Source organism: Diospyros lotus, chromosome 1 (genome assembly GCF_014633365.1).
Source record: "Diospyros lotus cultivar Yz01 chromosome 1, ASM1463336v1, whole genome shotgun sequence".
NCBI lineage: Eukaryota > Viridiplantae > Streptophyta > Magnoliopsida > Ericales > Ebenaceae > Diospyros > Diospyros lotus.
In genome coordinates this window covers 34,793,829-34,815,135 of record NC_068338.1, presented here as the reverse complement: position 1 = coordinate 34,815,135, position 21,307 = coordinate 34,793,829, and the positions used below count along the sequence as shown (strand labels likewise).

General features: G+C 39.0%; 3 protein-coding genes across 3 annotated transcripts; 2 read left to right on the top strand and 1 right to left on the bottom strand.

The window, feature by feature from the left end:
* Window positions 1–807: 807 nt before the first annotated feature.
* On the bottom strand, window positions 808–12,787 carry LOC127793591 (cytochrome c oxidase subunit 5C-2). Its single transcript, XM_052324371.1, has 2 exons — window positions 12,613–12,787; window positions 808–1,255 (listed from the first exon to the last, which is right to left on the bottom strand). Exon 2 carries the CDS (start codon window positions 1,228–1,230, stop codon window positions 1,039–1,041), a length of 192 nt encoding a protein of 63 aa, XP_052180331.1. The 5' UTR covers window positions 1,231–1,255; window positions 12,613–12,787; the 3' UTR covers window positions 808–1,038.
* A 1,813-nt stretch (window positions 12,788–14,600) lies between these two features.
* Window positions 14,601–16,720, top strand: LOC127793559 (uncharacterized). Its single transcript, XM_052324316.1, has 2 exons — window positions 14,601–15,258; window positions 15,973–16,720. The coding sequence occupies exons 1-2, from the start codon at window positions 14,820–14,822 to the stop codon at window positions 16,518–16,520; spliced, it is 987 nt and encodes a 328-aa protein (XP_052180276.1). The 5' UTR covers window positions 14,601–14,819; the 3' UTR covers window positions 16,521–16,720.
* Window positions 16,721–18,180: 1,460 nt separating this feature from the next.
* On the top strand, window positions 18,181–21,291 carry LOC127799885 (protein trichome birefringence-like 6). Its single transcript, XM_052334125.1, has 5 exons — window positions 18,181–19,205; window positions 19,323–19,515; window positions 19,608–19,798; window positions 20,524–20,682; window positions 20,769–21,291. The coding sequence occupies exons 1-5, from the start codon at window positions 18,442–18,444 to the stop codon at window positions 21,088–21,090; spliced, it is 1,629 nt and encodes a 542-aa protein (XP_052190085.1). The 5' UTR covers window positions 18,181–18,441; the 3' UTR covers window positions 21,091–21,291.
* Window positions 21,292–21,307: the final 16 nt, after the last annotated feature.

Here is a 21,307-nt window from a genome sequence, read left to right as displayed (position 1 = left end):
ATCTTACCTGAGTGCACATGACATCCATTCTCAACATCTTAAGAACTTAGATAGCCGAAATAAACCCTAGTCGAGAGATCTTCTCACCTTTAAGAAGAACGCAAGTTGTTTACTTGAGTTCTTCTTAAATTTTCAGGAGGAAATTTTATTAACTAAACAAGAGAAGCGCGGGCTAGCGGGTGGGTCCCTGACGTTGACAGATTTATTGGGTTGATAGTATACCCGAATAAACTCGAACCAATTTTTACCCGATTATGATTAATAAACTCAAAATGGGACAATTTCGGGTCCACCATGGCTCGTTTGCCATTTCTTTCGGCTAGCGGCCCAGCCATCACAGACAAGAGAGAACTGCATTGGTAGTCTCAGATCAATGCAAGAGCTCTGAGAACCCAAAAACAGCCGCCGTTGCCTGCAAATATCTTCTTTCTAGTCTTAGAATACTAAAATTACACGTACACGTACAGAACATGTCATTGAGGTTGGAAGCATTTTTCAGTATCTTCAAAATAACATTACTTGTTTATCCCTTCCTCTTCCGTGCCAATCCAGATTACTTGTTAACAGATTCATGAGCAGAGTTGGCTCGTCTCTTCTTACCTTTTTCCCTACCATAATGATAATGGCCATGTCTTATGAGATCCTTCCTTGTCCACCTCAGGCACAAATATAATGTCAGGCAAATGCGTTCTTACTAGCTTTCAGCTTCAACGAAACTGCCACTAAATTTTACAGAGCGCAACCAACAAAACACAAAATCAACGTTAGGCTCTCCAACACCAACACAACATCTCAGTTTCAAGGAGATATTGAAAGCAAAAATCGGAAATCTTTTAGGGTATCCAAAGCATTAATCCAGCAAACATGATCAACAATCAATTTATTTTCCAAATCCCAAGCCCAGTGTGCTCGTTTCAGATTCAAAGCCAACTAACTGGATAATCAATTACTGAGTTGCCAAAGTAATGATGGAATATTCAATCACAGAAAATGGAATCTTTATTCTTCGGTGGAATCATTCCAGAAAATCTGGGATCTTCATTCTTCTGCAACTACGCTGATCTCACCTTTCTCCAGCAAATCATAGAATGCCCTTGTTTTCCTCTGCTCATTCCAATGATGCATCTTCCATAAACCACCTGCGGCGAAGCCAAGTGTGATTGCAATAATTATCTCCTTCACCACACTTGGACCCGTCAGAGTCGCATGAGCAACCTTATGTGCGGCCATTTCACTTGACTAGAAGCTGGCAAACCTGCAAGAAACAATCATACGAACTCAGTTGAGGAATTGAGGATATATTTCAGAAAAGTGAGGCAATTAGATCAACAAGCAAATTAAAGTAGGCATCGCTATTTTGCACAGAAAAAGCTGCAAGAAAAAAAAGGGCGGAGAGGAACCAACTTTGCTAATAAATTGCTTAACTAATCAAACAATCTCTTTCCAGATTATAAGCCAATCCAACAATGTGGTAATAATGGGCCATCAAGATGTCTCCAGCTAAATCATGCGTGCATGTCCAAAAAATGTTTTATGTGGTTTTAAGATGTAATTCAACTGGCAGTTTTCCTCCAACACAATAAATATGTTTATTATCTTGGGCCAGCCACCACTCTTAAAATAGAATTCCTTGGCAAATTACATCTTAGAACAACATAAGCAAACTCAAGTACGACAAACAAACTATATGTAGCCCCCCCCCCCCCCCCCCCACACACACACACACGCACGCACGCACGCACGCAAGATTTTGACAGAAACATGCAGCCTCTAATAATCAGGGATGACAAAGTTGGGATGCGAGACCGTATGAACAACATCTCAAGGCTTGCATTGCTGATGGCAGACTGCCAACTTGAGGACTTTTAGGTTTGGTTGCTTCAGTCAAGAGGCTTATTCTTTATGGCTCCTTTATGGATTCTTAGCAATAACAGGAAAACCACACTGATAAGCTTTAACTCAACACTTATGTCACGCCCCAATTTCGGAGGCTGTGACCAGTACTCCCCCCCCCCCCCCCCCAAAGAAGCCACAGACTCCAATAGGGAATAGTAAACCTTACAAGGCCAAATCCCTCGTACACAAACAGCCTAAACCAGCAATAACCGCTGCCGCCAGCCAGAGATTCCCACAATCAAAGCCTACCATTAGAAACGCCAAGCCAAGGGGGTTAACATACACAAAAATGGGCCAGATTTAACAGCTGGGCTTTCATAGATCCGATTTTTAATTTTCGGCCAGAACTGAAAAACGCACTAGCAGTCGCCAATCAGAGACAATCACCCGACACCCTTATCCCCATCAACCAATATTCCCAAAAACCAGCAAGATCCAACCACCAAAACTCCATAAATCTAAGCTGAAACTTTCGGCCAAACCCAAATCGCACGTATATATGTATATATCGTGGATTTGTAAAATACTTCTAATAAAACTAAAAGACTTGCCTCGTTGTAGATCGGGGCCGCTTTCACGGTGAAAAGACGGTCAGATGCAAGATCAGACAGTTGGATTTTACAAAATCAGTTATTTACAAAAGTGCTCTTGGAAGAGAATGACTGAGAGAGAGAGAGATCATGACAGAAAAGAGCAAGAAGAGGAAGAGGAAGAGAGCTGGGAACCCTAGTGGGTTTCTATTGTCACATTGGCTTGGCTCTTCTTGGGCCTTCTTAAAATTAAGGCCCAAAAGATGGGCCTAAAAACTTGAATTGAATTTCAAATATAAATTCATATCATCTAAGAACATTGTCATCAAAATAAATAAATAAAACCACTACTTCAAAACAAACATTTATACATTGATAATTCTTAGGAGGTTGTAACAATGGATCAGCTTCCTTAAAGTCAATTCCAGTGCTCTTATTGTACTTTAAAAATGATAAATTAAAATATGAATTCACAACTAAATAAATGCTCATCCTTGCAATATGTAATACTAAGTTTGAACATAAGAAATTTTTTTTGTCAAAATAATAACATACTTTTATGTCAAAATCTTTTCCAATACATTCCTATTTATAAAAAAATTTCCTATGTAATGATTAGGGTTTAGGGTTACAACAACAAACACTCAACAAACTTTAAAATTAAAAAAAAATAAAAAAAATCTTATGACAGAGGAGAAAGCTTAGAGAACCAATGTGAATGTCCCATCTCTTGAGTTCTATTTTTTGGTAAATAAAATACCCAACGGATCCACTTTGCATTTGGAGAAAATGGAACTAGCGGTAATTTTTCTATGTCAATCTGACTGAAGTCATTGCGATACTACCATAGTGATCAGAACCTCTACTACTAAGGGTTAAAGTCAATCCTCTAAATTATCAAACTCATTGTACTTCATGCTTGTCATGAACCTAGGGTTCATGACGGCTGAAATTGGTAATCGGAAGGATCCGATTGAATTAAGATCAAGAACAGAATGTATAGAGGGGAAATTGAAGAAGAATGGGGGAGAAATTAGAGATGAAATGAGGGAGAGCAGAAGAGAGAAATGAGAGAGAGATTTGAGAGAATTCTTAGAGAGAGAATGAGAGTTTCATTAACAATTCAAGTATAATCATCTCCTCTTACAATGGACCTTTTTATAGGCATAGGTAGCTCTTTAGCTAATTTCTAACAGCACCCATGTGCTCCTAACAAACACCAAAATATCTCCTAACAAACTAATATAAACCTATTACAATATTACTCATTTATTATATCCCTATCACAATATTACCCTTCTAATCCTCCTAGGGACATGATAATTTTCCCCCCTTGAAATGTTTCTTGTCCTCAAAAAACTTATTACCACCTAGCCGCTGTTTCTTTATCCAATGCCCATCTTCCCCCAGTGGTTTCTTTTTCGCTTTTCCTTCATATCTTATTTTTTCATTTTTTTTTGCCTTCTCTTTTCTTTCTCCTCAACAACAACAACATTGTGGCTTGTTGTCACACTAATGGAAACATATGAATGAGCAAAACATCAAGGGTCTCGGCCCCTTCAACAAAGAAGTCCTTTCCTTTCTTCCTTTCATCTTGTTTCGCTTTATCTTTCTGTGTCCTCCATTACTCCAGATGCACCGTCAATCCTACAACCCCATCCTCCAACTCTTCGGGCTACAATGTTAACTTTGTTTTATCTTGTGTGCCCGTGCCAATGACATACATGTGGGATGTTCCAAGCAAGGTGCCCGGTGCAATCCTTTGTTCCTTCTCTTTAGACTCCTTATTTTGTTGTTTTAGGAGATCAATGGCATTAGGAGTCTCAGCACTAGTGGCAATGCTTGAGAGACTGCCAATTGATTGAGTGTCATCCTCCACTTTCTCCTCCCCAATCTTTTCTTCCATGTACTACTCAGTCTTCTCCATAGCCAAGACCAAGGGAGTAGTATGTTTAGACCCTTTCATATCTTCAGTAGGGGCCTCCTCTAGTGGAAATACTTTTACTTGCTAGTAGCTAGAGTACACCAATGATTTACTTTCAGCAAGGCTGTCCTCCTTCGGCTGCTCCACTTTAAAGAATTCTCCTTATTAAAACTCCCGCGATAATCATCGAAGTATTCAATAGGAAAGTTGTAATGATATTTCTTGATTAGTATCATTGCAAACTCCTGTAACTTCTCGCAGAACATACGACCAAATTCCTCGCACCCTTCATGAATCCCACTACTTGTTCCCTTGTCCCTTCGACTAGACTCATTCTCAAACTTCTTTCCCCGTGTTTGATTCTTTCGACTACACTATTGCTTATCCTTGTTGCTATCAACTGAAAATGCAGCATTCTTTGGCTACCATTAAAGCTCCATTCCAGCTGAAAATGAAGTATTCGTCTGCTGCAATTGGGACTCCAATGGTCTCATATATGCACTGCTACCCATGGCCAAATTTTCACCAACAACATACTTCGACGGCCAAGGAATGGGAGTTCTATATATGCTTATGTTTTGCCTATTATACCAGTTCCTATACTCACCTCAATTGCAACTCAAGAGTTGCGGCACCTGCTCTTCTTCGCCTTTCCGCTTTGACCCAAGTTAGCCAAAAATTTACAGCCAAAATCTACCTCTTATTTCCTTTGCTCACAGCCTCAACGCAATTCAATAGCCAAGGCAATTCGAAAGAGGTTAACAATAATTTACAGCCGAAATTTGCCTCTTGTTTCCCCTTACTTACAGCTTAGATTTTTTTGATTGGAATTACCACATGCGGAATTCCTCTTCATTGATTCGCTGCTCAATCCCTTCACCGGAGCCACGGACAAGTCGCCTTAAGCCTTACTCGCAGCTTCCAAAGTCACCAGCGCTTCAACACTTCAACATTGAATTTCGTTTCTATAAACACCTACCACAAAGCGTTCAACTTCTGCTTTTCCTCCACAATCTGAACCAAGACTCTTGTGACTTGATCTGTCTCCTCTTCCCTTAAATCGAATTGACCCACAACCGAGGCTAAAGGATCTACTAATGGAACTGAAATTTGCGGCCAAGAATCAATCTCCGGCTTCTCCTTCAAAATTGAATGTAAGATACGCTCACCCGCTCCACATCTGCCACTGGATCACCTTCGGATTCCAAAATCACCAGCACAGGTCGGAAGGCAACCACAACCGTAGCACACACAGTGCCTTCCGATCAAAGCAACAACGCCCCACAGAACTCCGATCGGAATTCTCGATCAAAACCGCAACGCCACAGCCGCGTCGCGCCTACAGGAAGTTTATTGGTCTGGTCGACTGGTCTTCTAGTCTGGGCCGCCTACTTCACCTTGGACGGACTCACGCTCACCTTGGACAGTCACAACCCTCTGGTTGTCCTGTTGCCAACTTCAGCGGATCTCTCGTACCAGTCGTTCGCTCTAGTTGCAAATCCTCTTGGCTTGCTCGTCTTCGATTCCGGACAAGATTACTAGAATCTTAGCCGCGAGTCCATCCCCTACTTCTCCTTCAGATCCGAGCCAGCACTCCCTTCCTCGTGTATCGGAATCAATTCCGAGATTCAATGGCTGGGGATCATAGGCTCAGTTCAGCCTCCAAACCATTGGCTCCAAATCTGCCTAAGCTGCTATGGACACCTCCAAGAAAATCAAACAACTCTTCCATATCATAAGCCGTGATCACCTGTAGCTCAACTTACCCCAATCGCGTAACTCCTTGAGAATTGGTTGAATGTTGCTTCCCTCCTAGATCGCTGACAATCATAGCCAATATTGTTAGAATTGCTTCACCTTTCCCTTTCGATCCGTCTCACCAGATTTCCTCACCGAGAGTCCTTCGTTGGAAACTACCTGCGTCTAGAAGCAGTAGCCCTTGACCCAATCAGAATTCGTCTGGCTAGCTCGCCGCCAAAATCCGCCTTACCGCAATCGCCAAGGGAAACTGCTCACCACAATAGTCACCTTCAATTGTAATCAAATCCACAACCAATGATTGACTGCTCTATTACCATTTGTCATGAACCTAGGGTTCATGACGAGCTGAAATTGGTAATCGAAAGGATCCGTTTGAATTAAGGTCAAGAACATAATGTATAGAGGGAAAATTGAAGAAGAATGGGGGAGAAATTAGAGATAAAATGAGGGAGAGCAGAAGAGAGAAATGAGCGGGAGATTTGAGAGAATTCTTAGAGAGAGAATGAGAGTTTCATTAACAATTCAAGCATAATCATCTCCTCTTACAATGGGCCTTTTTATAGGCATAGATAGCTCCTTAACTAATTTCTAACAACATCCATGTGTTCCTAACAAACACCCAAATATCTCCTAACAAACCAATATAAGCTTATTACAATATTACCCATTTATTATATCCATATCACAATATTACCCTTCTAATCCTCCTAGGGACATGACAAGCATAATATGGGTATGTCCCTTGGAAGATCTTGCCACCGTAGTAGCTACACTGTATCATATTCAGTTGGGAGTCTACCTCCTCTAGCCAATGATAAGATAGGTAATATCTCTAGTGGCCAAAGTCACTCTGACTCCCTAGCAATGAAGTCTTTTACTTAAACTTCATCTATCATGGTCCTTTTCTTTCCAATTAAACCACCTGTAGGGCTTGACTTTCTTTCGTATATTACTTGTGGCTCAGTCCCTATTGCCACTGGCATATCTTAGCAGACAAATTAATTGCTATCAGACTATCTTCAATGCTGCCAATTTTCCCTCGCTAAGCCAAAATTTTAATGAGGGGGACACTGGAAGCTGCTCTAATGCAGCTCTCCATTCTTAAATTTCCTCATTATCCAAATAATGAAAGCCAAATCCCACACTTTTTTGGCGATTGCGATCGTGCAACACAACCATAACCATCTCTATCAACAACGATCACCACTGGAGTCATCGCCACCGTCATGATCACTGCAATTGCAAGTGTCACCATCAAAACACGAAACTTTGTCGGAGAAGACAAACAGAACGAAACACGTTGCAGCTGATTTGTCTTTGGCTTTGGAGATGACTATTGAAGGTGGTCAAACACGACGAAAAAGAAGAGACCCACGCGAAGAAGACAAAAAGTCGCGACAAATGAGGAGACGAACAAACACGGCAGAGATGGAATTAATTCGAACAAATTATTTAAATAATTTTATTTAAAAAATATTAATAAATGTATTTAAATAATATTAAAATTCAATATAGTAATATTTATTATTAAATTAGAAGATAAATATATTATTAAATTTTTATAGTAGTCAAAATTATAGGGAAGGTAAAAAAATTAGAATTAAAGTTTATTAATAAATACATGAAATAGAGAATCAAATATAGAGTAGAATAAAGAGTGTGCTTGGAATAAACATAATTTTTAAAATAAAAAAATATTTATAATATAATAGAGTGCAGAACATAAAACGTGATTGGAGATAATAAGAAACTGGTTAAAGAGAGTAATAAATAGTTGAAGATTGTTATGATCCTAGGGTTTACTCTAGGATTAGATCGGAAATCGAAAGGATCCGATAGGTTTAGAACCAAGAATTGCCTGGTTTGGGGGAGGAAATGAGAAGAATGAGGGCGAAAAATCAGAAGGAGGAGGAAGAAACAGAAGAACAAAAGAGAGGGGAAAGAAGAACGAGAGGGAGAGACAGGAGAGGGGAAGGAGAATTAAGAGAGGAAGAGAGAGAGAAATAAGATTTTCATTCATTCAACAACCTCCTTCCCTTCTCCTACCAAGGGCCTTTTATAGGCGGCCTCTAACAAAAATAACAGCATCCATGTACTGTAACAGCATTACAAAATATCTCCTAACAATTTGCTAAGTCTATTACTATAATGCTCTTCTATGGAATCTTGGGTCATGACAATTCCCCTCCCCTTGAGAGAGTTCTTGTCCCCAAGAACTTCAACAATTGGTCACTACTATTAACCAATTCCATCTTTCTCAATCCCTATCATGCCTCTTTCCTTCTTTCTTCTTCTTCTTCGTTTGTAGGTTCTCAAGATTAATTCCAAGACTAAGTTGGCACAAGACTCCAACAAAAAAAACTTTATCAAGTTCAAGTCCGATGCACCCAAGTCCTACAATGGTTGTCCAATTACACTCAATCCCCCCATCCAATACGAGGAAGGATGATATACTTACCTCCATAGCAACCTCTACTCTATTCTCATTCATCCCATGGCCTTGCTCTATTTCAGCAATATCCACCACACCCTGTACATACAGTATTGGGAAATTGTAGACTTGCCTTGGATACGCAGTCCCAGGTTGTCTGTGAGCCTTAGAATTAGGATTTGCTGCCACTTTAATCCCTGCCAATGATTTCTCAACGACTGCCATATGTACTTCATCATTTCCATCTTTACCCACACGATTTATAGCTTGCTTATCAACTAAATCCTCCGCTTCCTCTTCCTTCAATAATCCTTCATTTTTTAACTGCTAGTTCTAACGAGGTATTAGCTCTTTCCATTGTTGCAAAACTGGTTGCAAAGCAGCTATGGTCGACTTCATGTCCAAGTCCCAATTTCTTGCTGGCTCCCATCAGTACTGTTTTCTAATTGACTTCCCCAATCATTTCTTGGTTTGGACCTCCTCGATTATCACCTAGAAAATCCTTAATGATGACTGCAGTTTCAGTTATGATCTCTTGATTCCTTGCAAGTAATTCAGCAACTTCTTTTCCCTTTTGTTGGCTACAATTCCCCTCTATTTGGACTTCTTTTTCAGCAATATCAGATGATCCCTCTGCATTGGCTGCCCTATCAATCTGTTCATTACAGGTTCCCCTTGAAGGATGTAATCCATCACCAATATCATCTTTGATGCTGCCAACATCCTTCTTGATATTGCTGTCGAATTCAAAATACCCAAGCATATACTCGGAAGTCAATGATGAATAAGTTTTCCACCTTCTTGTCTTCTCCTTCGACTTCTCCATTTTAAGAAACTCCTCATTATTAAAACTTCCATGATAGTCATCAAAGTATTCGGTGGGAAAACTGTAATGATACTCCTTAGATAGTATCATTGCAAACTCTTGCAACTTCTCGCGAAACATTCGACCAAATTCCTTGCACTCTTCATGTATTACACTTTTTGTTTTCTTGTCAACTTGGCTGATCCCTTTTTCCTATTCCCTGTTGCTGCCAACTGAAAATGCAGCCTTCTTTGGCTGCCATGGAGGCTCCATTCCAACTGCAAGTGAAGCATTCTGCTTCATGTATGCTCTGCCTCCCCTAGCTTCACTAGTAGGATACCCCATTGAAAATGCAGCACTGGTTTGCTGCAATTTAGGCTGCTATCTTGCTTGAAAATTAGCCACTGAAAATGCAGCATCATTCGACTGCAATTGAAACCACATCTCCTTTTGTTATCTGCTTCACAGCAAGCACCTAGGATAAATGATTGCCTCTCAACCCTCAACGGTCTTCAATTTCTCAGCAAGATGAGCCGCCTGCCTTCCAATTCAATGCTTATGTCAACAGTCACCAAAGAAACTGCTGTATAGCTCACCTATGTCGGCATCAATTCAGCAAAATAATCGGACCCCAAATCCTCTTCTTTCTCTCTAATTTTCCTTGTTTTATCCTTTGAATCTCATCAAGTCAAGGGAAACAACTTGCTTAGCAACTTGAATCTACCTTTGTCACCGTCATAAATCAGCTGGCATGGCTTCAATGGATCTGCTTCAATTCACTCTTCTTGCCCAATCACTGACAGTCTTCACAATTCGCCAAGAATTGTCGGTGCCGTTCCTTCTCAACTCAGTCACCTCTACTTCAATAACCCACCGAATTTTACTCGCCTGAAGCATCGACAATCACCGGGCCCATAGGAATTAGATGAGTTGAATTGCCTTGACTTTAGCAGCTTCGATCGGAATTGCTGCTCAATTAATCGCCCAATTCCTCCTTGCACCAGTCGCCACCCAATCACCGTCCACAGGCTCCCAGCCCAATTGCGCTCGCCTCTGGTATTTCCGAAATCTAGTAGCAACTACAATGGGTTCAAGAAGTCGCCTAGATCCACTTCTTACCGTCTGGGTCGAAATCACTGACCAATCAAAGCGGCAGTACCCCACAGAACTCCGGTCGGAATTTCTTGATCAAAATCGCAACACCCAGCCACACCTACAGGAAGCTTATCGGTCTGGTAGCAACTCTCTGAGTCATCCGCTTCACCTCCGACGGACTCACACTCGCCTCAACAGTTGTACTTCAGTGGTCGTAGACCACCCTCCCTTCGTTGCCTTCCAGCTGAACCAAGAATCTCCTTCAAGAATCAGATCTATCACCGTCTAGAATCACTGTCGAGGACCACCGTCAACCCAAAGATCCCCGTCGACCCTTCGTTGCCTCCCGAGGTCGAGGATCACCGACTCAACGACCCAAACCTAGTCGCTCCAGAATCACCGTCAAAATTGCCTAGGTCAATTTCGCCTTCACCCGTCGACTCCTTTCAAAATCAAATCAGAAGCGACCGGTTACCCGCCATCAATCACCTTCCTGCCTCGTGCGTTGCTTCTATGAGTCGCTTCTAGAACAGACTCCTGAATGCATCGACTCCAATCGCACCACCGAAATGGTTCGACTATACTGTTTCCGGAATCGCCTCCTGCAACTTGTTACTTTCCGCCACCGATCGTTGCTCAGCGTCAAAATCTACTATGGATTGGTGTCTGTTCTGCCACTACTATCTTCTCTGAATTCCGCTGCCAAGACAGTTGGAATTTGCAAACACATAAGAAGTGAAGGCTACGAATGTTCAACGGTATTCGCCAAAATCACCGTCGGACTCACCTTCAAAAGTTAGACACACTAACTTGATTGCCGAACTCACAACCGATAAATGACTGCTCTGATACCATTTGTCATGATCCTAGGGTTTACTCTAGGATTAGATCGAAAATCGTAAGGATCCGATAGGTTTAGAACCAAAAATTGCCTGGTTTGGGGGAGGAAATGAGAATAATGAGGGGGGGAAATCAAAAGAAGAAGGGGGAAGAAATAGAAGAACATAAGAGAGAGGAAAGAAGAACGAGAGGGAGAGACGGGAGAGGGGAAGGAGAATTAAGAGAGAGAGAGATAGAAATAAGATTTTCATTCATTCAACAACCTCCTTCCCTTCTCCTACCAACAATCTTTTATAGGCTTCCTCTAACAAAAATAACAACATCCATGTGCTGTAACAGTATTACAAAATATCTCCTAACAACTTGCTAAGTCTATTACTATAATGCCCTTCTATGGAATCTTGGGTCATGACAAAGATTTTCTATATTAAATTATTTTTGGAAACTTGCTCTATCTTTATCAATTACTAGAACATACCAAATTACATAGACTTGCATCAATCACAAACACAGAACTATGCTTCTTCTTTATAAATATGTCATCAATGCATGGCAGTGGATACTGTTTCTGATTGTGAGTTTGCTCATATCCCTATAATATATTTTCAACAACATGGAGCTATCCTTCTTCCCTACAAAGCAGATGGGTCTGCAGCCTATGATAAAATATTTGGTCTAACAAACTTATTGTCCAGGAGTTCCTGTAATTGCTCTTGTAACTCCTTCGGCTCAACGTGTGCCATCTTATATGGTGCCTTAAAGATAGGAGCACTGCCTTGGTATTAGGCCAATTTTGAGTTCAATTTCACATTTGAAAGGTAAGCCAAGTAAATCTTCAAGGAATTCATTGAAAAATTCCCTTAACCATCAGCAACTACTCCAAATCTTTGTCAACATCTTATCAACCGTATACTCAGTTATCTTCAAGGCATCATTATACTCATCTATCAACATCCTACCTAAATACATATCACACCCTTTCTCAACATCTTATCAATCTGTATTAAGATTTGCTCCTTCCGATATATGGGTCAGAGCAAACCTTAAGATTAACAAAATAAAAATAGAAATGGAAAAGAATGTGCGCCAACCCATACACGAGAAGAAGCAGATCTTAACATGAACAAAAATCAAAATAAAAATTGCATTGTGTCCAGATCTAAGAATAAGGGGAGAAAATAGACAAAAAAGAAGAAGAAGAAGAAGAAGAAGAGATTATTCAACCCTAGATCCACAAATCTCGTAAATATCTATATATTCTCTATTCTGAATTCGATTCGAAAAAGAAGTATCAAAATCGCACGATATTTTTGTACTTTGCGTAAATTACCTGCGCGAAGAGGAGGTGGCCGACGATGATAGATGGACGCGAACGAAGAATGGAAGAAAGCTTGGGGTTCGAGAAGAAAGTGTCCTTTTCCACGGCAGTGGCAGCCTTGTAAATATGATCAATTTTGTAACCTAACAAGAGGTGCAAGCAAATTAACTGGCACGAGAGAGAGAGAGAGAGATATGATAGGAAAGTGGTTAAAAGAGTACTAAAGACCATAAACAACGAGTGGCATGGAAGGGTCTTCTATTCTATATTAAACCATTTCTAAGCCCTTTGCTTCATCTTTGTGAATTACTATAATAATAGAATAAACCAAATTACACAAACTAGCATCAACTACAACTACTGTAGACCAAATGGAATGGTAAGGTGCATAGTCTTAGTCATCACTAAAACCAAAATATAAACACATCACTTGACTTCTTTATGTAAATATATTTTTTTTTTTTTTTGTTCGCATCATGATATTTAAGAGATAATAGAATGTATAATCACATGATACCTATAAAAAAATCGTCACATTATCTACTTAATAATCGTACATGCATATATAGAGATATTCATACAAAGAAAAATATTGATTCTTGATGCATTTAATATCTATTCATATAATATAGATCATCATGGGCACAAATTAAAATGTCAAAACATTTTAACACAAATATGATGCAAGAATGTGGAGACAAATAACTATAGATATGATAAAAAATAAAGCTAGGGTTTACCTAAGAAACGTATATAATAGGAAAATGTTTAATCCAATGTAAAAAATAACTATCTATAATTGTAAATAGTTAACAAATAATGAAAAAAATAACAAAATTAGAGATAAATTCAGCATGATTTTAATCTTAGGTGGACTCCTTGTATTGTAATTGGGTTGGGCTTCTAACCCATTCCATCCCAAGGGCCTTCTAAGCAACCAAAAAATAAAAAAAATGATCAATTTAATTATTTGATCTTTGTGTAAGTATAGATAGTGAATAGATGAATTATCAAATATTATGTATTTAAGATATATATATATATATATATGATAAAGTATAATTTTACTTTTGATGTCATATTAGAATAATATTATGATATTACAATTACAATAAATATTTTATTATCTTCCTAATGCAAACTTTGCATTTGAAGCTAATCGTTTTGTTCATATTAAAAAACAAAAAATATATTCTTACATATTTTGAGCAAAATATCTGCAGAAACATGATAATTAATTATGTAAATATAATTTTAACTTTTAATAAATGAAAATATAAGTGAAGTAAAAATGAAAAGATTTTTATTTGCATGATTTTTGAAGTACAAAAATTATGAGTTATGCATAATAAATTAGTCTATCAAATTCTCAAGAGACTTAGTCACACGGAGACATGAAGGACATTTTATATATTCCATTTGACGGCTTAGATTCATAAAGTTTAACTATAATAAACTTTAAAAAAAAAGAATGAATTAATTTAGTGTTAACCTCAAGCTCAAGGTTGTTGTAGCAATTTATCTTATCTCTTAGATAAACTTTTATGAAGTCAACTTAATTAAGTTTTACAAATAATATAATATATCACGACTAGGACAAATATAAATATAATAAATTTTGTTGGATACTCTCATTAACTAAACTTACCTATTATAATTTAATAGCAAATGAAATGATAGTTTGTGAAAGAGATTTAATTTTTAGCAACTTTTAATTATAAATCTTCAAAAATACTTTATATATACACCTCAAGTGATGGCCCGATTCATTGTAAAATTCACAAAAATATACAAGAGATTAAATTACACTCTCAAATAATTGCTGCCAGAAACAAAAATACAAAGCTAAAATTACTTACAGACATGCTCATGTGCATGGGATTTTATAATAATAATAATACTATAACGGTTGGTTCCATAAATAAAAGCCAACAAAGACGACGGCGGCTAATATCTTCTTGGCTGTTGGCTCCATAAAAAGGAATCAAGAACACACATAAAAGTCCAAGTCCAAGTCCAAGTCCAAGCGAGCTACTCCGCCTTCTTGGAATCCGGCCCCCCACTCTCACCCATTCTCCACCCGCTTTCATCAAACTCCTTTCCTTTCCTTCCAGTATTCATCTACCACTACAACCTCTCTCTCTCCTCCCCTTCTTCTACCCGTACACACCCGTCTTTTTCCTCCCATATCTCTCTTCCATCTCGATCGCTCTCCAATTATGGCGTCCTTCTTCTGCTCCGCCAAGTTCTTCTTCCTCATTTTCCTGGCATCGGCCGTCCCAATCGCCTACTTGATATCTCTGGAGACTGCCAAGCCGACCACACACGTTTACCACTACCACAGCACCGGCTGGATGCGGGAGTGCGGCAAGTGGGACGATCTCAACCGCCGATTCCTCGTCTCTTTCATGGAGGGAGGCGTGGGCCAGATCCCGGTCCCCGACGACGGTCAATCTCCGGCCGCCGTCGTGGAGGAGGTGCCGGTGATCAGAGACGCCGATTTGGCTGGAAACGCGTCGCTGGGCATTGTGATTGACCGGCCGAGGAATCGGCTGCTGGTGGCGGTCGCTGACTTGTTTGGCAGCCGATACGGTGCGCTGGCGGCCTATGATTTGTCCAGCTGGAACCGTCTGTTTCTCGCTCAGCTCAGTGGTCCAGGTACATCTGCCGATTGTTTTGATACCCTGCTCTTGAGGTTCATCGTTACTGGGGCCTGGGGTAGTTTACTAAAAAAAAAAAAAAAAAAACAAAATTAATTTAAAAGCTAATAATGATTAGGGATTTTGTGAGGCGAAAATCTAGGTCTTATTTTCTTCATCCATAAAAATGAATATTTAGCTTTTAATTCCATTTTGATTTTGGCGTTCATTTTTATTTTCCATCCACACTAGTTGTGGCCTAATTTTGGTGTGTGTGGGTGTGGGGTGTAAAACTGATGTACTTGCGCCGAATAGCGGGTGGAAGTGAGAAGATCCTAATTAGTGGGGTCAGAATTAAATAGTCTAAATAAGGTTGTTGGCTTTCCCATCCGTCATTCCATATCAAGTCTCAACCAACCAAAATAGGAAGCATTAATCGTTCGTTATTTCATTTCCCCCTCTCTGCCTCTTTTCATATTATTTACGAAAAATCTTCTCAATCTCCATATAAATATACATATTTATTGCTCTAAAGATTGGCTTCTTTGTGACTAAAAGGAGGGTTAAACTTTTCTCAAAACAATTAAGCTTCTCTAAATTCCACCCCCCCCCCCCCCCCCTGCCCAAACATAATGGCTGGGTATTTTCAACGATAACAATGCTAATATTGATTATTTGCGACGTTGGTTTCTTGTTGATATATTCATTATTGCTCTTTTGGGAATCTAAACAGGAGATGAGAAATCCTTAGCAGATGATGTAGCAGTGGATGCAGAAGGCAATGCATATGTGACCGATGCCAAAGGGAGTAAGATTTGGAAGGTGGGGGCGGCCGGAGAGTTCCTAGCCACCATAAGAAGCCCACTCTTCGCCGCAAAAGAGTGGTACAAAAACTTGGTTGGGCTTAATGGGATTGTTTACCATCCAAACGGGTACTTAATAGTGATCCACACTTTCTCCGGCAATCTGTTCAAGGTGGAGTCGGGAGACGGAAATCATGAAGTGAAGTTAATTGAGATGGTCGGAGAGTCATTGCCATTTGGAGACGGATTAGAGCTTTTATCGCCCACTAAGCTTGTGGTTGCCGGGAACCCGTCAAGGTTAGTGGAGAGCTCTGACGACTGGAAAACGGCGGCGGTTGTGGGCAAGTTCAAGGGGCCAGCGCACCGGTTGACGACGGCGGCGACAGTGAAGGATGGGAAGGTGTATTTGAACCATATGTTTGGGTTGGGATATCCTAAGAGGAAGCATGCTCTGGTTGAGGCTGTTTTTTCTAGTTAGGAGAATGGCGCGAGATGAATTTGGTACTCTTTTTAATTGGTGAACAAGTGAGTAACTTGGGTCACCATTTGAATGGCTTTTTTCTCTTTTTTTTTTTTTACAATTTGTTGGATAATTTAAATTGGCCATGTTATGAGATATTGGTAATGCCATCTATCTGTTTACAATAATATTGACAATATAAAGTATACAATTACCCACTTTTAAGGTTTTTTTTTTTTTCACAATTTTATTATTTGGTAGAAGACTTTTAGCAGACATTTTCTTGCTCCAATCTATTGCCTAAAAGGGTCCTCCTAATTCAATTGGATTCTTAAATTTGGTTTCTATTGGCTACTGAATTTTACCACTAGGGTGGTGATTTAGTTATAAGTAATTGTATTGATAAATCTAAGATATTGAATTTGAATCTCCTAATATCAAACAAAACATGAATGTCTTGTACGGTACGTACAGTCTATCATCATTACGTTAAATTAGACTTAAAATAATAAAAAAATAAAGCTGCAGAATAAAACAAACTCTCTCTCAAGGTTAGTTTTTTAATGAAAAAAAAGAAAAACTCTCTCTCAAGGTTAGTTTTTTAATGAAAAAAAAGAAAAGAAAAAGAAATGGGCATGTGATTGGACGACTTGGTGACGACTGACGAGACCATCAGGGTATAATAACCTGCTGAGCTGTGAGGACACGGGCCGAGCACTGTACTCGGGAGAATCATCATACGTGTGAGAGTGCACGTGCACATCCACTGGACACGGAGACCACGGAGACTCTTCGTGGGGAGCCCCACACCCGATAGATTCTCAAGGCCAATACCCCGTTACAGGAGTCGGTCACTTGAGGAAGAGAATCTTGATCTTTCCCTTATTCTTTTAAGGATCCACACTTCCCTCCTGCCCACTAACGCATCATGGATGGTCCACCATTGTCCTCGATAATGACGCTTAATTACAAAGACGCCCTTTGCAACGAATCCACTCCAACTCCTCAAGTATCTCCAAGTATGTGTCGTAAGCCGGTAGCTAAAAAATTTTAAGATTGTTAATAATGTTAAGTTAAGAATTTATATTTTTATATTTAGTATAATTTTTTTATAATAAAAATTTTAAAAAATAGAATTCTTGAAAATGATTTTTAAGTAACTTTCTTATAAATTTTTTTTTATGAGGAGTTAGAAATCCAAGTTTCTCATGAATTTGGGAATATTTTTAACAAAAAATAAAGATTAAAACACTCCTAATAATTTTATAACCTCATACAAATATATTATATATTAAATATAAACATATATATTATAATATATTTATAAAATATTCTATATATATATTAGAGTAGATATTCATACAAATATATATATTATGTATATATATACATAATGTATAAAAAATGACATTTTTTTAATTTTTTAAAGATATGAGTTCTAATATTTTATATAGTAAAGAAATTTATTATTTTTAAATAAAAAATCAAATAAAAATAATTTTGAGAAAGGAATATGAATTTTTAAAAATATTATATTTAAATTAAATATAAAAATATAAAATTCTTAAAAAAAATTTAATATTTTTAAAAATATTTAAATCTAACCAAATAAGTAAGCATCGGAACGGAAAGATCTCACCCATCCTTCCTCCTCAGATGCATCATTCGAAATAAAAATGGAGAAATAAAATTCACGGCAAGAAACTCAAATAAGAGAAAAAGATGGGGGCATTTCTCAAACTCAAAGCACCTGTTCCGCGTTATCTGCCTCTCTTCTTCCACGTCAAAGCGGCAACGCCTGGTTGGTTATTGCAATTTTATCCATTTTATTTTCATCTCTTGTTGATTAACGAGTACACCAACTCTCCACCAGTGTTTTCTTGACTTAGAGATAGTACCTGGGAAGCATCTTTCTTGCAAGTGTGTATTGTCACTGTAAATGGAGAGGCAGCGAAGTTTCTCTGTTAAAACCAGTACTTTTTTGGTGTTTTCTTTGGCAATCTGTTCTTCTGTGATCTTTCTCGTCGTCTTCTCCATCTGGGTCGTCAAGGCCATCCCTGCGGTTCACCAAGAAACGCATTTTCAGGTCAGAAATCCGGCTCTTGGTCTGGCTGTCAAACCCTTAACTGTTCATTCCTCTACCGCTTTTAGTACAGATAATCTTTCAACTAGTGGAGTTAGTAATTCGGTTCTGGTTGGAACCCAATTTCGGATACCAAGAAACAGATCCGGCTTTGCTAATTTTTCAAGAAATGAGGTTTCGGGGGATGAAAAAGATGAAGACCATGTTGTAAATAGGGATTTGGCAGATGATGGAGATGATACATTAAGTAGGAATACTTCTGGGTTTTCCGAAGATTCAATTTTTATGAGGCTTCATAAGATGGAAAATGAGTCCAAGGTGTTAGTAGAGGGAATGCCCATGGGTGATGCTGTGAAAGGTAATGTGACCACTGGGCAACAGAATGTTTCCTATACTTCATCTGAGAAAGACGAGGTTTCAAATGGTGAGGGGATTAAACAAAAGAACGGTAGCTTTTGTGATGTCACGAAAGGGAGGTGGGTATTGGATGGGAAGCTACCTCTGTATACAAATGGTTCGTGTCCCTTTATAGATGAAGGATTTAATTGTGAAGGAAATGGGAGATTGAATAAAGGGTACATGAAGTGGAGGTGGCAGCCGCAAGATTGTGAAATTCCGAGGTACTACCACATTTGTCTTTCTTAGGATTTACCATTTGTGTCAAATTGCAAGCTTTTACAAGAAATGGTTACTGATTGTAGGATAAATTGTAATGTTTCTGTTCTGGTAATGTTTAGGTTCAATGCAACCAAAATGCTCGAACTGATCAGAGGGAAGAGGCTAGTTTTTGTGGGTGATTCAATTAACAGGAATCAGTGGGAGTCCATGTTATGTTTGTTGATGGGAGCCATTAAAGATCCTAGGAGGGTGTACGAGGCTCGGGGCCGGAGGGTCACCAAGGAGAAAGGAGATTACAGCTTCAAGTTTGTGGTAGTTCCCCAAAACGCCTTATTACCCCAAATTTTTGTTGGTTCTACTTGTGGGTGTACGCTGTATTTGATTATTGAGGTTGTTTTTTACAGGATTATAAGTGTACAGTTGAGTACTATGTAACCCATTTCTTGGTTCATGAGAGCAAGGCAAGGGTTGGCAAAAAGAGGGTGCAGACTTTGAGGATAGATACTATGGACAGGGGCTCATCAAGGTGGAAAAGAGCTGATATTCTGGTCTTCAATTCTGCACATTGGTGGAACCATTTCAAAACAAAAGCTGGGTAAGCGTGTTTCTTGTTTGCTAGTAAGGCTCCTATACTTAACAATTTTCTAGGAACAATAAAGTGTGTGATCTTTAGGGAGGATGCACATGCAAACATAGAATTCATGGGAATAGCACTCAATATTTGCTCTCCTACAGTAGGAGGGGGAAGGAATAACTGCTTAGAGAAACTTCAGCAGGAACTAGCATGCCCTTAAATATTAGGCCGAAGCGGTCCCCAGTTATGCAGCGTTATGCTAGTTTTGAATGAATTTAGAAGTTTGAGAGCTAAGCATGGGATAATGGAAACTTCTTTTTTTTTAGCCTTTAACATTTGCAAGGGAACTGGATTGGAAGCACGGGAGCTTTTAAAGTTCTAGTATAGTATTTAACTGAACAACTGAAGTACCTAATGGCTTTTGTGATTCTACACATTCAATTTTCCTCTTTCTTTGTAGATTTCATGCAATCTTAACCATTGTCATCACTGCAGCACATAAGGAAACGTAGATTTCATTTGAAACTACGCATTATTGATTATATAGACTCTTGGCTTTTGTGGCTTAACTTCAGAAATGATGATAGATACTGCCACTGACATATTTATGATGCCAATATTTACATTAATGCAAGTATTGATTAGACTAGAAGTGGGATGTAGAGAAAGATCTGCCATGTAGCAAAGGTTTCTTTTATAGTTCCTGTTTTGTGTTTCTTATGGAAAGTCTGCTTGCGTCTGAACAGGACCAACTATTACCAGGAAGGAGATCAAGTTCATCCTCGTCTTGATGTTTTGACTGCCTTTAGGAGGTCTATAATAACTTGGGCATCATGGGTAGATAAACATATAAATCCAAGCAAAACCCGAGTTTTCTTTCGAAGTTCTGCACCTTCCCATTTCAGGTTTGGCCTTGCATTCTAAACTAGAAGCCAGTTCCCAGCATCCTCCTCTCATCATTTGCTGAATAGTTCTTAATTTGTCCGGATAGGGGAGGTCAATGGAATTCTGGCGGCCATTGCAGAGAAGCTATTCAACCACTTAATGAAACTTCAGGCTTCATTTACCCAGAAAAGAATCGCATTGTGGAGGATGTCATAAGGCGGATGAGAACTCCGGTGACATTCTTGAATGTGACTGGTCTTTCAGAATACCGAACGGATGGCCATCCATCTGTTTATGGAAGAAAGTCTGGAAAGATCTACTCTTCAAGTGCGGAGGATTGTAGCCATTGGTGCCTTCCCGGCGTTCCGGATACCTGGAATGAGTTGTTGTATTCCCATTTGCAACTAACATGGAAGAGAGATTTGTAGAGTGAGATGGCTTGGTCTGTCCAAGCACCTTGTAAATGGTCACATTTGGATTCAATTCTTTTCAAAGTGGAGGAGTTCATTTTGCTTTGTTAATTGTAGAGGGGCTTTATAATACACGTAATCATCTCAACACAAGAAGCTTCTCGTCATTCAAAGAAATAATAATCATCTCAACACAAGAAGCTTCTCATCATTCAAAGAAATAATATTGTACTCA